This window comes from Lagopus muta, chromosome 4 (genome assembly GCF_023343835.1).
Source record: "Lagopus muta isolate bLagMut1 chromosome 4, bLagMut1 primary, whole genome shotgun sequence".
Lineage (NCBI taxonomy): Eukaryota > Metazoa > Chordata > Aves > Galliformes > Phasianidae > Lagopus > Lagopus muta.
This window is the reverse complement of record NC_064436.1, coordinates 41,458,457-41,474,273: the sequence shown is the minus strand read 5'-3', so window position 1 is coordinate 41,474,273 and position 15,817 is coordinate 41,458,457. Positions and strand designations below refer to the sequence as shown.

Here is a 15,817-nt window from a genome sequence, read left to right as displayed (position 1 = left end):
TTAGGTGAGATTTGCTACTGCAATTGCACGTGATACAAGGGACCGGACCAGACAGCATTAAGAAGCTTCCATAGTCCCACATTCTCAAAACAATGTGGAATTAATGTAAGAAAGCCCATTTCAGGCTATGGCCATAGAGCCACCTGTCATAGGGAGGAGTGCTGAAGGACTTCCAGTTGAAGGAAAGTGGCTGTAGCTCATTCAACATTTTAAAAGAACAGATCTTTACTAGAAATTGAATTTGGTATTTAATTCATTAATACAAAGTAAACAAAAAGCCAGACTTCACATCTTCAGGGGCTCTTCAGCCTCGACCATGATTTGCAACCCGAAAATCTACTAATTTTCCAGCTTGCTCAGGAAGGTGCTATACCTGACCCAGCAGCAGCTGATAGGAACAAGCTGCACTGAAAACAGGAGCACCCAGGTTCTGAGTATGGAGTGGAATTCAGTTAAACCTGCCTTGCCCACTACCCGGGAGCCACCTCAGAAGTTACAGGTGCTACTTATCTGTAGTATCAGTTGGAAGTATTCTTCAGGATAGACACACATGGGCCCCGAAACCGGGTTTTCCAATTCAATCAAAAAATGTTTGTTTAGAAATTAACAGAGCACAGAAGGATTCCCGTGTGTAATAAGAAGTTCCATTCTAATTCACTTGCTAGTGCAAGCAACTTCAGAACTTAACAAAGAAACTGCATAGAAGTGCAATAAAGCAACCAACAAGATTTCAGTTTAAAAAAAAGTGTTAATGAAAAAAAATGGCTTGAATTTGCAGCACAAGAGAGACCATTGATACCTGACCACAGCAAATGGAATACAAATTATTAGCGCATATCCTTTGGAAACTGAAAATATTAATAGATACTTTAGTTACATTTCAGCTAATTAACACATGCTACCGATGGTGTTCACCAGAGTGAGATTTTGCAGTAATATTACATGCATTCGCTACTTTTCCACATCAATGAGAGATGATGACAGCACATTGATAAAAGAGCACGTGGATGAAGTGAGGTACACTCTATCCTGATACTGTAGTGTACTTTATAACCTATATGAAATATAACCTATATGAAAGCAAAGGCAAAGAGTAACATTAGGAAACAGTGCAGGTAATCCTAGTTTTTTTTTTTTTTCCTAGGAGATTGAAAAAATGAAGTATTTGTCCTCTTGGGCAGGTGCTTCACAGAACATCATGTGTATACAGGCAATTTTATACATTTTATAAACATGAATTACTAAGTGTATGGGAACTGTTGAGTCACAGCCTGAATCACTGACTGATCACCTGAGGCAAGGACTGGGTCAGCCATGGGAGCACAGGTGAAGGCAATTCAGCTGTGTGACTGGAAGGGGTGCAGCCTGGCTCCTCATTTAAGGGCTGACTGCCACTGGGGAAGGACCTCTTCCTGGAGATCCCTCCTTTGTGAAGTTTTTTCTGTGTGAGCCTAGGTATTTGGATATGAGCGAGCATTCCTTTCTTGTTTATCTCTTCTTCCATTCCACCGCGTTAATCTTTCCAACTGTAACGCCAAACAACAAATCAAGTTTTTCCTCCAGATAAGAAATACGGGTAGAGCATCAGAAGTAACACACGAGTAACCTGCGGTGCTGCAGCGCCCTCTGCAGCTGTTGGGGAAGCTCTGCAGGTGCACCCGCAACGTAAGGAGCATGGGCACGTTGCTTGCGAAGACCAGGTCAACAATGAAACCACGTTGAGAAGCAGTAGAATTAGCATTTTTAGGACACCGTTTCCCTTTCTGGAATCATAGGAACACGATGCAATTTTTTTTTTTTTTTTTTTAACTCTTCTGTCAGTATTACCTTCATTCTTATTTTGTTTAGATTTATTTCCCTGGATCTGCAAAGGCAATTTTTTAAATGTTCATCAGGTTTTACAGTGTGCTTTTGTCCCAGAAGAAAAAGCTTGATGCCAAATAGCAATGGTATGATGTATCCCTACTAGATTGCAGCAGATTAAACAGTGTTTTCTATTGTGTGCAGTGAAGGTAAGGGAACACGGCATGTTTAAAAAGGAAAAGTAAGCTTTGGAAGGTCTACTTTTTTGCTCAGCCGAAGCTGCGAGAGGCTTTTGCACCACAAACTCTGCAAACGCGAATCGCAGCGGGTCACGAAGAGGGGAAGGGAGTCGGGCCGGAGCCCCCTGCAGACGAACAGGAGCGAAGAGCAGCTCGAGCAGCCGCTGAACGGAGGGAACCGCCCGCCTAGCGGGAACGGCAGCAGGCGCGGAAGCCCTCCCCTTGTCCGGTTAACCGTCCGAAGGAGCTCCAGCGATTTCATCAGCTTTCCCTCAGGGCCGCCGTTCCATAGAGCCGGCCGGCGGGGACAAACGTCAGTCCCCTGCCGAGAGCAGAGGCCAGCGGCCGGCCCACCCCTTCCGGCAACGGCTGCCTTGGCAACGGCTGCCGCTACACCTCGGCGGTGAGCGAGACTGAGGGGCTGCTGAGGCGTCTGGCCATGGCCGAGCCTGGTGGGGAGCCTGAACAGAGCCCCCGGCTACCCCAGGGGGGCCCTTCTGAGAACTCTCAACCCGGAGGACAATCTTACCAGCCTCAGCAGTTAGAACCGGGAGCAACTTCCAAGTACCAGGAGGTATGGCCTAGATCTGATCAGCCAGGAGAGCTGGGAAAGCGTGGCAGTCAGTCACAGGCACCTTATTAGGACCTCTACCTGGACTGCTGGCCAGGCTCATACACCAGGACAAGTACATCATTCACTGACCCCAGTGCAATATTTTTGTCACCCACAGGGAGCAGAAGAAAGCTCTTACAAGCAAGATGTGCCAGACATAAACTTCAGTCAGATACACACACTGGGACAAGACTCTCATCAGGCACAGGAGGTAAGCGTGTATCAGACATACCCGCTAGGAACTCAGGAACCAAGAGGTGCCTATCAGACATACAGCGGACGTGATCGCTACCAAGCCTATGAACGTGAGCACGGACCTTATTTGCCACATGAACCAGGCTATGGACTATATCAGCCAGGCTACGGTCCGTATGATGATCAAACACCAGATCCTGAACACCGAATGCTGGCGTGTCAGAACGCAAAAGCCTATTTGCTGAAGAGCAGCATAACATCTGGCCTGAACTTGTAAGTCTGAAAAAGGAACAAAATTGAAAGGGGAAGAAAGTAGGAGTAGAAATAAAAGAAATATTGATAAAGGGGCAAAGAGATCTGTTAAGAAGTTAAGGGGTAGCAGATGCTATAGAACAGGCAAATACTTTACTGTATACTCAATGAATATTAAGACGTTATAATTATGAAATAAACAAGAGAGTTCAGCAAAGCAGACTATGATAACAAAAAGAGGATAAATAGAAGGCTTACCCCTATCCTGGGCTCACTCACAAAACACTAGCAGGGTGGATCTCCAGAAGAGATCCTCCCCCACTGGTAGCCAGCTCTTAAATGGGTCTAGGAAAGGTGGAGCCTGGCTCCACCCCTCCTGGCTGCACAGGTGAATTGCCTTCACCTGTGCTCCTGTGCCTGACTCATTGCTCACCTCAGGTGATCAATCAGAGGTTCAGGCCGTGACTCAGCAGTTCCCATACAATTACAGATGCAGTACATCATCACTATGTTATATTTGTGTGTCCACCATCTTTCAGAAAAAAAAAAAAATCCTGAGGGGAATAATAGAGTACAAAGGGAAATTGATTTGAATGAGATTAGGTTTAAATTCTCCTGTAATTCCCGAGAAAGGTGTGGGATAAACAAAAAAATGGAAGACTGGACAATACAAACAGATTAGTTTCAGGTCTAATTTCCTGCAATGCTCCATTTTTTCTTTGATCTTTAGATGCTCATTCATTTTTTTTTTCTTTGAAGACACAAGTGATTCGTTTCTACTTTTAATATTAAAAATGTAATATTCTAGGTCTTTTGCATAGTAGACCAATTTTATCTTCATTTATATGACAGATATGATCATCTTGTTAATGTGCTAACAAAAATCCTGGATGAACAGCCCACAGATCCAGTAGACATACTTGAGAACATTAGCAAGGATTTGAAGGCAGCTCAGTTTCAGAAAAAAATGGATACTCTTCGAGACGAACATGAGATTCTTCCATCATTTGAATCTGCAGAAATGCGCAGAAACTTGTTCCTCAAGTCAGATGGAGGAGATGAAGAACGAGAAGAAGAGCTAGTGAGTGTTTATTAGAAAAAAATAGACACCAAATATACTGGAGAGATGGGTGGCAGGATGGTGGGAAGGGAAAGGAAAAAGGGGGGATGTTATGGTCTCTCTCATAGTATTGCCTCTCATGATCACATGAAATAATTGCACCCTTTTCACAGTCAAGCTGGTCCTATGTTTAGCTGTGAAGAAAACACAACTGGTTACTTAGTTGGGAATTTTGTTCCTGTAGTAAGTCTAACATCCTGAGCTTTTAAAATCATAGATGTTCTAGAGATGATGAACAGAAGGGAAGTATCTCTCATGTGCCAATTCATGCTGGAACATTCCATCCAAATACTTTACCTAAACCTGACTTTTCTTTACCTAATTTCTGGGTTTATTCTAGTGCAGATTTAGAGTTTTGCACACAGCTTCTACGGTAAAATACAGAATGGAAAATTTGTGATTCTCCCAGCTTCAACTGTGGTTCCAGTCCTTCCTTCTCCAATTAGAAAAAAAATATGTGGTTACAAGAAGAACAACTACTGATGTAAAAAAAAAAAAAAAAAAAATTAAAAAAAAAAAAAAGCCATTTCATTAAACAGGGAAATATTCAGTTTTCAGTTGCTTACATGCAGATGTATTTGCAGCCAAAATAAAACTAAGGGAAATCTTGTAATAACTAAGGGATGTTAAGATAACAAATGTGGGTTTTCATATGAAGTTATCACTATGTACTAAAATGAATTGTCACCACAGAATGCATATCCTAACAACTGAATATACATTTTTGCATCTTTACCATAGCCTATTACTCATTTTACAGTAACAATATATCATATGCAATATGCAATAGTAAAAGAAAAAATGAAGTGCAATGTTCCAGAAAGGAACTTTGAATTTTTCATACTCTTGTCTATCTTGCTTTGACCTAAAAAACCTGTAATAATGAGACAAATTCCATACGAAACCAGCATTACTTCCACATTCCCTTCCCTGCTGTGAATAATTTACAATCCTTATCCACCTACTGCCATGAAATGAGAGACGGATGAAAAACCAAATGTAAATTCTTAATCTTTGTTATTGGCCTAGTTCTGCATCCCACAAGCCAGCCAGAGCATTACTGACTTCAGTAAGAGCAGGAGCCAATATTTCATACTAGTCTTAAGAAATTCCCTCTTAATAATACAGGGAGCTTTATGACAAGGTATTAAAAAGGGCAACGTTAATTTCAGATAAACAGCGTTGACCTGGTGTCTAAATGTATAAAATACATTTTCTGTTCTCCCCAAATGCAACTTTCACAAACACGAAGAAAGATAGTAGTTTTGTTTCTGGTTGTCAAGGCCTCTTATATAGTTAACATGCATAAGCAGTGAAGTCTTCTTGAAGATCCTTTGTGAGAATTCTGACTTTGCTTATTTTGCAATAGTTAATAGTGAGTTTGAAATTTGAGATCTTGTATTCTAAAAGCTGTCATTTATCTGCATTCTTTATCCTTATTGTGGCATTTTTAATTTTTCTAAACAACAGTGAAAGATGTAATAAATGAATGCCTGCAAAGTACTTTGAGAGAGTGAAGTATGACTTTCAATGGATATTTTGTTCAGTCTTTCAAATAGATACTGCTATTATTCTTCATTCTAACTCATGATTTTGTTTACTAGGGAGGGACTCCTCTACCTAACATGATGGAAACAGCCTTTTATTTTGAACAGGGTGGAATTGGCTTGAGCAGAGATGAAACCTATCTCATATTTCTTGCCCTTAAAAAACTTGTTAGTGTTCAGCCAATCCAGACCTGTCGCTTCTGGGGCAGAATTCTGGGCCGGGAGAAGAACTATATTATAGCTGAAGTTCAGTACCGTGAGGGGGAAGAGGAGGAGGAAACAGAAGAGGAAGAGATTATTGACGAAGGAGATAAAAGAATGGATTTGGTCGAAGATGAAGATGAGGAAAAAGAAACAAGTGAACCACCAAAGTCTACCTATAAGCCCCCACCTGTCATTCCAAAAGAAGAAAATGGAACTGGGGCTAATAAATATGTCTACTTTGTTTGTAATGAGCCAGGCGAGCCCTGGGTGAAGTTGCCTCCAGTGACACCAGCACAGATTGTCTGTGCCAGGAAAATCAGGAAGTTTTTCACTGGTAGGCTTGATGCTCCCATTGTGAGCTTCCCTCCTTTCCCTGGAAATGAAGCCAATTACCTGCGTGCACAGATAGCTCGGATCTCAGCAGGAACTCATGTCAGTCCCCTTGGATATTACCGGTTTGCAGAGGAAGAAGGAGATGAAGATGAAGAAGGGGGAGGAGGAAGAGATGACTATGAAGAAAACCCTGATTTTGAACCTCTTTCTGCATTTGAAATGGTGGAGTCTCTGTCTACATGGGTACACCACGTACCGAGTATTTTAAAGCAGGTATGTGCTCCCAAATTTCACCTGACCTCAGATACCATTCATTCTGTAGTACTAGCTTCCTGTATTCTTGAGCTGCTGTTCACTCCAAACATAAGGACAATTTGGTATAAACGCTTATGTCATGCAGTGGTGTTTCTTGGGCCTTCTGTGTTTTTAAGGGTTCAACTGGAAAAGAGCATACAGGTCTGCACAAGAAGGATGGAGATAGGTAGGAATTTGCACACACATTTCAGGAACTTTTTTGGACTTGAGCTCAGGTGTAGATGTTCTGTGCACCTTCTGTGCATCTTCACACCTCCTGACTGGGAAGAGATGGATAATGTCAGCATGGCTGTAACCAATAAAGCCAGCAACAAGTTAATATCCCTTCACAAAATGAATATTGAAACAAATGCGTGCTTTAAGATACAATCTCAGTAAGAACAGGATTTTTGTTTTCTTGCTGAAGTCCAGCATCTATCATCAGCATGGATTGTTAAAAGAATCAAATACAACAAAATAACAGAAAGCTCACGAGAGAAGTATGAGATTATTCTGAAATGGTAAGCAGGGATAAGTAATGAATGAGGGATAGAGAGACAACAGTCTGCCTACAATATCCCAGTTGTGGAATATATAGTCCTTCTTTTCTCCCCCACTCCTTCTTGTGTATGTGTGTCTGAACCACTTAAGCTGGCTTATATTCTTTTGCTGATTGCTGCATGTATTTATGATTCTTCCTTGTTGATGGTAGGGTCGCTGTGTTTGGTTTAACCCTTTACAAAAAACAGAGGAAGAAGAAGGTGAAGAGGAGGAGGAGGAGAAGGATGAGGTGCCAGATGAACTACAGCAAGAAATAGGACCTCCTCTTCTCACTCCACTCTCTGAAGATGAAGGTATTCTTCAGGGAGCACAAAGTTTTTGATAGCAAGTCCCTGGAAATTCTAGCATTTAGGTAGTAAACATTTGAAGTGACAGGCCTCTGGTGCTTTGTGGAATGATGTAATTTGCCATTATTCTTTTGCAGAATGAATCAAATGCAAAATGGTTACCAGTACCAACATTAAAACTGTAATCTCTGGGGTTTCTAGCTAACAGTCTTGGTGAGAATAAAGAAAAAATTCCTCAGACATGTCAGGCTACTCCAAGCTCAAGACAGCTTACATATTAAATACATTCAGATATCTTTCCATCATCTTTATAGACAAAAAAGCAGGTGCACATGTAAATAAATGTGTACACACATGTATAGATATATTAGTGAGAATTTATATTCTGTAGCATGTTAACTGCAGCAAATCATGGCAATATGCAAACCTGAATATTAGATTATAGCAGTAGCAAATTATTTTCCTACTCACCATTCTTTGATCAGAGTAAAATACGAATTCAGTTTATCCATCAGCATGAAACAATCTTTGACAAAAGAAACAGCAGTGAGTACTACTGCATTTCAGGAGCATGGTATTTTCTGTGTGTGGCTGCTGGCATCCATGAGATACCTTCCCATGCAAATGACCTGTCTGAATACAGTGCCTATATTAATTGTGACTTAGATCATCTAATGTGCATCTTAATTTAATACTGCATGAATTCTGTAACAGCCTTGTCGCTCAGTCTTAAATGCAGTGGCTCTTAAGCCAATTTATTCACAGATTGTGTGTTTGACTGTCTCCAGGAATTCAAAACATCCCTGCTTGGACAGCTTCACTTTCTCCAAAGCTGACCCCTCAATATGCTGTTGCAATCCTTCGGTCGAACCGATGGCCTGGAGCATATGCTTTTGCATGTGGCGCGTGAGTAGTCAGTTGACGTAACACAAATTCTACACGCTGAACACATACATATCTATTGAAGTCAAATCTGGTTTACCATTAATTTACTGACTGAATTGTAACTAATCCTGAGACTGGAAAATACAGCTTAATAGCAACAGTGCGTGTTCAAAAGCAAAAATGAGGAATCACTGGAAATACTACCATAAAGCAAATGGGTGTAAATATCCAGTTAATATTTGGCTGCGGTCCTCAATTTAAAACCTGTGTTCCTGAGTCTGCAATGCTTTTTATAAAAAAAATCTTAAATCTGTAGTTCTTAGTTCCATTAGTTTCCACTATACACAGTGCAGTTAACTAAGAGTGGGAACTTTTAAATAGGCACTGGAATTGGAGAAATGGATCTATGTTACTAAAGTGAAGTGAAAGTCACACTGCAAAATAGAGAAGTGACAGTATAGCATTCATTGTTTTAGCACTGGGAGATTTTTAAGTGGAAGGTATAGAATCACAGAATGATTTGGGTTGATGATTTGACCTCCAGAGATCACTCATTTCTAACCAACCTGCCATGGGCAGGGATACCTTCCACTAGACCAGGTGCCCAAAGCCCTATCCAACATGGCTTTGAACAGCTCTTAGCATGGAGCAGCCAGGGCCTCTCTGGGCAGCCTGTTCCAGTGCCTCACTGCCCTTAGAATGAAGAATTTCTTCCTTAAATCTAAGTCTACCCTGCTTCAGTTAAAAACTATTATTGCTGATTGTATTGTTAGATGTCCTTGTAAAAAGTCTCTGTCCATCTTTCTTATAAGCCCCCTTTAAGTATTGAAAGGCCACAGCAAGGTCTCCCTGGCACATTCTCCAATATGAACCACCAGCTCCCTCAGCCTTCCTCTGCAGATGTGTTCCAGTCCTCTCATCACTTTCGTAAGTGTTCTCTGGACTTGCTCTAATAGGTTTGCATCTTTCAGAGCTGGATTAGTGAATTCATCAACGGTTGTTAGAGATGGCTTTTTGTAAACATACCTCTTATAGGGAACCTGCACCACAGCGACTGTGTGCACAGCAGAGTAAGGAAGCCTGTGAATTATCACAGCTGATGTTCTGCTGGGGAGAGTTTGTGTGATCTTTCACTTTTCTTTCTCAGGAAATTCGGGAATATCTACTTTGGCTGGGGGCACAAATACAGCCTGGGAAACCATACACCTGCACTGCCTCCACCTGTGCAGCCTGAGTACCCCGATGGGCCAGAGATCAGGGAGGCCACAGACCCCACGGTGCAAGAGGAGCTGGCTTTCAAGGCAGCACAAGAACAAAAAGCTCTAGAAGGCATGGAAGGAGAGGAGGAAGAGGAGGAGGAAGAATTTGAGGATGGTGAAGAGGAGGAGGATGATTAAAATAGAGGGGGAAAAATGCTTCAAAAATTCAAACGCTAGTTTAATAGAAGGATGATTAAAATACAGAGGAAAAAAACGTTTTAAAAGTTTAAACGTTAGTTTATTAGTGTAATAAAGCAACTGCAAAGTACTTGCTGTTGAACGTTTGAGTGGAACGTACTTCTTTTCCTGATCTCTGCTCACTCCTCACCGCTGCTCCTTCGGTCACAGAAGAACGTCCAGTCTATGGGTGAAACCACACAACTCAGCGCGCCTCACTGCGCCGCACAGCTCCCGGGCCTGGGCCGGCACCATCACTGCCGCTGAGCGCTCCACAGGCTGTGCCGCCATCCGCACCTCGCCCCGCTTTCCCTTTCTCCCCTCCCGGCAGCTGTTGCTGAGTGGCCGCTCCGCCGAGGCGCCTGCGCAGCGCGGACCAATAGGAAGCGGCCGCGGGAGCAGTTCAAATTCGGACAGCGGTTGCGGTGCCGCCTCTTCAGTCTGCTGGGCGCGGGGGGAGAGCTGTGGGAGCGCTGTGGGAGCGGCGCGCGTCTTCCTGTGAGCGCAGCCTTTTGCCCGGCTACCGCGGGGATGGCGGACGAGGGGGCCGTGACGGTCTGCGTGCGCGTACGGCCGCTCATCGCCAGGTGAGCGCCTGTCCGGGTAGTGGGTCTGAGAGGGGGAGGCTGGCGGCGGCGGCACTGTGCGCGGCCCCGGGGGGTGGACCGGGCTGGGGGGCCTGACGGGAGTGGCGGCCGCGGCGGGTGGGCAAAGCCGCAGCGTCACCTGTGCGGTTAACGGGGCGTCCTTTCCTTTAGGGAAAGCACTCTAGAAGACAAAGCATCGCTCTACTGGAAAAGTGAGGGCAATGCCGTTTCGGAAGTGAATGGTACAAAAGTCTTCAGCTACGGTAAGAATGCGAAAGCAATTGTCATCCGGTGTTCCCTTATCCTTACGATGTATACCAGGCAATTGACAAATCAAGAACGCTATCTCGGAGTTCAACTTCTACATTTAAGCAATTAAGGCATAGATATGTGATACATACAGTATGCATGTGTGTTCTTTTCTGAGAGCTCATTATTACGTGCTAATGTCCTGCTGGGTGTGCATGGTAGGGGCCTATGGTGGTCTTAGACTGATTACTTCCTCCTCATTTTCCATCATCATCTTCATCACGGTGACTTTTTGTTGGTCTCTTGTTGTTCTTCCCCGGGTTGGCAAATTTCCATTGCTTGTTAGGTTGTAATGAGCAGCTCTGTTAGTACACTATAGCCCAAAACAATATATGGGAAATCTGAGGAAAAAGTCCTTGCACCTTGTGAATGTGAAGATAAAAGTAGTCTATTATGTCTCCAGTGCTTCTCGTGAAGCAGAATCATTAAAGGAAACAAGGTTGTCATTGAAGGAAACAACGAAGCAAAGCTGAAATGGAAAGTTTAAAACTAGTATGCATTGATTCCTTTTGCTAATTACATTGGTCCTTAAACTAATGTATTGATCCCTATTGCTAAACCAGCCTATGTTATTATTTTATTTATTATTTGAAGTTAATTATATAATTAGCTTCAGTGCTTATATATACCTTCATTAATCTGACTGGAATGTACGTTAACAGCAATTGCCTCAGCTTTTGCAGCACTGTAGTTCTCCAACTCCTAACTTCTCACAGTTATGAAAATGTACCTCTGAGGCACGCACAACTTTGTTGTAGGCTGGTCCAGGAATGCACTTTTAAAGCCAAATTCCTGATGAATTTTGCTTTCTGAGTTCTGACTCGTACTAGCCAAAACCAAGTGTTTTTGGAGCACGTGAGCTGGATTCGTTTTGTATGACAGTACACAGGAAGATGAACTCAGTAGCATGCTGGCATTCCAGTCACAGAAAGGCAGCCCAGAACATGTAGGGCAGCATGGGAATTAGAGCCCAGGAAATGCTTCACTTTTAGCATTTTCCAGTGGATTCACTGCATTTGTTAGTGTTTATGTGGCCACTACAAACATTTTTTTCCTAAGCTAGAGGTTTAATAGGCATACCCTTTGTTAGAGGTCTTGTAGCCTGTCTGGCTTACAATCTTGATAAAGTAGTCTTAACAGTTGTTAGGATTAAACAGAGTGTCTGTTTAACTGTCGTTTTTGGTTTCTTTGACTTCTCCATTGGCTGTTCATCATGCCTCTTTTGGTTCTGAGTTTAATGTTTTTTTTCTTCTTTAAAAGTCTGTCATAGCAGTGTTGTAACAACTACATTTGATGTTTGATTTGAAGTCAGCATTCCCGAGTAAGATGACAGCTTGTTTTTGACTTGCAGTGCAGTACACTAACATGCTTTCTTTCTTTTTTTTTTTTTTTTAAGATCGTGTCTTTCACTCTTGCGACAACACTCAGCAAGTATATGAAGATGTAGCTGTGCCAATTATACAATCAGCTGTGCAAGGTTACAATGGTAAGTCTTTAAATTGAACTTAACTCCTGTTTGTAATGTAACTTCTAAATAATCAACAAAATGTAACCATCTTCCTAGGCACAATCTTTGCCTATGGACAAACTGCCTCAGGGAAGACATACACAATGATGGGAAACAAAGATTCTCTGGGCATTATTCCTAAGGCAATTCAACACGTCTTCAAAATTATTTGCGAGGTGAGTGTCTGTGAAACTGAAATAACTGAAAGGGCTAGTAATATATCTGAATGTTATAAATGAGTTTTAGTATTAAGGAACTTATGAAGGAAACAAACTGCATTTGGGCTCTATGTTGCAGTTGTTTTGCTAATCTTGCAGAGATGTGATTAGTTAAAAATAACATCGTAGCTGGAATCACGTCAATAACAAAACAGTTCTCACTAAACTTGAATTACCAGCATAGACGAGGTAATGTGGAACTTCGTTATTTATTCTGCTATTTTAAAACTTTCTCCAAAAATTAGCAATATGAAGGACTTGATTTTTTTAAAGCATGAAGAATATGGAAAAGAATTTACTTATTTCAGGTGTTCATAAGAATCACAGGCAGATTGGCCAATTTTAATAGTTCCTAGTCTGTGAATTTTGGTAGAACATGGGCTGGAACCATACTAGAAAGAATTCCCTAGGACTGTGCCATATAAACATAAGATGCTGAAGCCCTCTGTGCCGGGGAATGGAACAGCAGACTGATAAGAGAATGTCAGAAACAGTGTGCAAGAAACTGACTTCATATTATGAAACTGTTGCTTAAGTTTTCTTGATAATCTGAATCCACTAGAGACGGCTATCCTGAACACTGAACTTCAAGTGTGCAACTTTGTTGGTCCTTCTGAGAAAGAGCAGTAGCTTTGATATATCTGGCTTTTGTCCAACATTAATGTAGTTATCATCTGTACAGACATGCATGAAATCCAGCTGGATTGGTGTATTATAAAGCATATCTTCAGATTAATGACTGTGTATTACGTCATCGCTTGTGTATTGGGAAGACTTCTGTGCAACTGATGCATTACCCCAAGGGCCTAAATTCTGCAATGTAATTAGGTATAAGGAGAAGGTATAAATTAGAACATCGTTTGCAGAATACTTCTGCCTTGAGGGTCCCAGGTTATTGATATCAGTTATGTGATATGTCATCTGCTCCTGTGAGGTGCAGAGTATTTTAGAATCAACAAAAATAGACTCTAAGCCAAGAAAACCTTCCATGGTGCTGTAATCCACTGTGCAGCCTTCATCCTAGTGTTCTTTACTGTGGAGGTAGCGAAAGAAGCAGCAGCAGCAAAGAAAATCCAAGTAATAAGAGAGTGACATCAAGGTACGCAGAAAGAAGAGAGCATAAATGGGAGTGGATTTAGTATGGAAAGGATAACTAAGTGAGAGACTGATTGCCATGCTTCCTTAGAGCTGTGTGAAAACTTGCTTTTATAGCTTACTGAAGATGATACATTGTTAATGCAGCTTGGAAGAGATCTGTATTTGTAGATGCTTGTGTGGAAAAGATATAGTGGAAATAAGTTTGTGAAATGATATCCAAGTAGATAACTTTGAGTTTAGAATACTTGCATTAAAAGCTATTCATTCTGTAGGCTGATTTGATTTTTATTTTTTCTTCCTGTGATCATTAGATTCCAGATAGAGAATTCTTATTAAGAGTTTCCTACATGGAAATCTACAACGAGACCATCACAGATCTGCTTTGCAATATAAGGAAAAAAAAGCCTCTAGGAATTCGTGAAGATGTTAATGTAAGTAGATGCGATGTTAATGCGAGGGATTGTTATGTAGCATAGCACTTGTATTTGCATGGTACTGGGGGGAAAAAAGCTTTCAGAGGCATCTAGTAAAAAAAAAAAAAAAAAAAGTTTCCATATCAAACTGTGTAATTGTCTTCAAAGTTAGCAGAAGGGCAGTTGATGTAATAGAATAACAACAGTGAAGCTGAGCTTCTTGTTGCTGGCTTAGCTGAATACGTGTTCATAAATGTAGACTTATTCTTTAAGCTTTCCAAGAGAATATACTTTTTATTTAATAAAAATTTATTGAATACTTGAGAGTTGTCTGATTAGTGGAACTACAGAAACTATATTGATCCCCTATCTCAATGTTATAGAAGTCTTCAAAAAGATACACAGAATTGCTTTAATAGCATCGCTATATGATCTGCAAAATCAAAACACTTTTATTCTACTTGTAATCATTAGATAAAATCATAGAACATATTTGGGAAGATAAACCATAGGAAAAAATAAATTACATAAATGCCATCATTTGTTTCTCTATGCTAAGCTTTGCAGCAAACAAACTGGATGTGTATTTATTTATTTGCTTATTTATTTTGATCACCTAAATTGACCAATGTTTTTGGAGTCTGGGGAGAATTCATTTTTATTAACTGTACAATTATGACCTTGTAACATTAAGGTAAATATTTTTCTGTACCTTTTCTTAAGGAATTTCCCTTACTAATTTAATTTTTAGGATGCTTTTTAGATATTTTTTTTCCTCCTTTTAAAGTAGTAGTTCTAATGTAAGTCTAAATTTTCATTTCTTGCGTTCAAAGGAAAATTAAAGAAAAAAGTCATTCAAGTTGTTAACTTTTAAAAGTACAATAATGAGTCTTAGTTATGTGAATTTTAGAGTTCAGTAAATTATTTATTACTGGTTTTTTTGTCGTTGTTGTCATTGTTTTTTAAGAGAAATACATATGTCGAAGACCTGATTGAAGAGGTGGTTGTTTCTCCCGAACAAGTTATGGAATGGATCAGGAAAGGAGAAAGTAAGTTGTTCAGCCAAAGCCAGCTGATATTCTAGAAAAGCATTAAATTGCATAGAATCATGGATGTCTCTTCAAAATCTTATTCAGAAATCAGTTTTTTTGAATATAAACAGAAGTATTTCAATATTGGTTTTTGACAGAAAATCGCCACTACGGAGAAACAAAAATGAACGAACACAGCAGCCGTTCTCACACCATCTTCAGAATGGTAAAAATTTCACTATGAGAACGCTGGGTTTTTTATTACTTTAAATGACAGTAACTTATTATTTCCCTCTTTTTCTAGATAATTGAAAGCAGAGAACGGAGTGATCCTGCAAATGCAAACTGTGATGGAGCAGTGATGGTGTCCCATTTGGTAAGATGTTGTTAAATTGGTACTTAAGTAGAGAGTTTACAGTTGCAGTTTGTATGTAAGAAGAATGTTATTTTATAATGACATTATTAGCATGTCTTGTTGTTAATTTCTATCAAACATTTCTTATGTGTGTGTCATGTTTCTCATCTGTGTAGAGGGAGATTCCATGTGTGTTATCTGGAGGATATCCTCCCACCAAAGGAATTCTTATGTGTAATATCTGAATGAGCTATTGCCCGCTTTTTTTCCTATCTCTTCATTGCTAGTGAACCTATGCTTCCACCACTCCATCTCCTGTATTGCTGTTGCATATGATTGTGTAATAGCCTCTATTAACGGCGGGAGGTGGGGGGGAATGACGACGACACGACTCTTTTTTTGGCCTTTTTGTTCTACTACTGCTTGGTGAAGTTAGTACAGTACTTTACACTTCTGAAACAGAAGCCATTAAAATCGATGACTACTTGCTCAGCCAAGTCCTTGTGGGATGCTATGAAGTTGTAGTCAAT

General features: G+C 40.8%; 3 protein-coding genes across 12 annotated transcripts in view; 2 read left to right on the top strand and 1 right to left on the bottom strand.

Annotated features, from left to right (window-relative positions):
- Nucleotides 1–10,104, bottom strand: part of C4H4orf47 (chromosome 4 C4orf47 homolog) — a 92,454-nt gene extending 82,350 nt beyond the window's left edge. For 4 of the 8 annotated variants that reach the window (XR_007376188.1, XR_007376187.1, XM_048941184.1 and 1 more), the window contains exons 1-2: nt 9,891–10,104; nt 7,920–8,081 (exon numbers count right to left, since the gene is read on the bottom strand). The gene's annotated coding sequence lies outside the window, so the exon portion shown is untranslated. Of the gene's footprint in view, nt 1–3,360; nt 3,940–7,919; nt 8,082–9,861 lie in introns of those variants that run through there. The other 4 variants (XM_048941180.1, XM_048941183.1, XM_048941178.1 and 1 more) reach the window with 4 other exon arrangements.
- Nucleotides 2,385–9,810, top strand: LOC125691630 (radial spoke head protein 4 homolog A-like). Of its 3 annotated transcripts, none has more exons than XM_048941164.1 (7): nt 2,385–2,616; nt 2,774–2,866; nt 4,001–4,183; nt 5,827–6,579; nt 7,313–7,454; nt 8,237–8,354; nt 9,481–9,810. In XM_048941164.1, exons 1-7 carry the CDS (start codon nt 2,482–2,484, stop codon nt 9,728–9,730), a joined length of 1,674 nt encoding a protein of 557 aa, XP_048797121.1. In that variant the 5' UTR covers nt 2,385–2,481; the 3' UTR covers nt 9,731–9,810. The 3 variants fall into 3 exon arrangements, with proteins under 3 accessions (XP_048797121.1, XP_048797120.1, XP_048797122.1); XM_048941163.1 differs by having other exon boundaries at nt 2,774–3,123; nt 3,955–4,183; XM_048941165.1 differs by lacking the exon at nt 9,481–9,810 and having other exon boundaries at nt 2,774–3,123; nt 3,955–4,183; nt 7,313–7,513; nt 8,237–8,332.
- A 100-nt stretch (nt 10,105–10,204) lies between the features above and the next one.
- The window catches only part of CENPE (centromere protein E), a 40,321-nt gene continuing 34,708 nt past the window's right edge, over nt 10,205–15,817 (top strand). The window contains exons 1-8 of the mRNA XM_048941148.1: nt 10,205–10,356; nt 10,528–10,619; nt 12,062–12,151; nt 12,230–12,348; nt 13,800–13,919; nt 14,869–14,950; nt 15,091–15,158; nt 15,237–15,308. Of these exons, the coding sequence (XP_048797105.1) occupies nt 10,301–10,356; nt 10,528–10,619; nt 12,062–12,151; nt 12,230–12,348; nt 13,800–13,919; nt 14,869–14,950; nt 15,091–15,158; nt 15,237–15,308 (699 nt within the window). The 5' untranslated portion in view covers nt 10,205–10,300. The remainder of the gene's footprint in view (nt 10,357–10,527; nt 10,620–12,061; nt 12,152–12,229; nt 12,349–13,799; nt 13,920–14,868; nt 14,951–15,090; nt 15,159–15,236; nt 15,309–15,817) is intronic.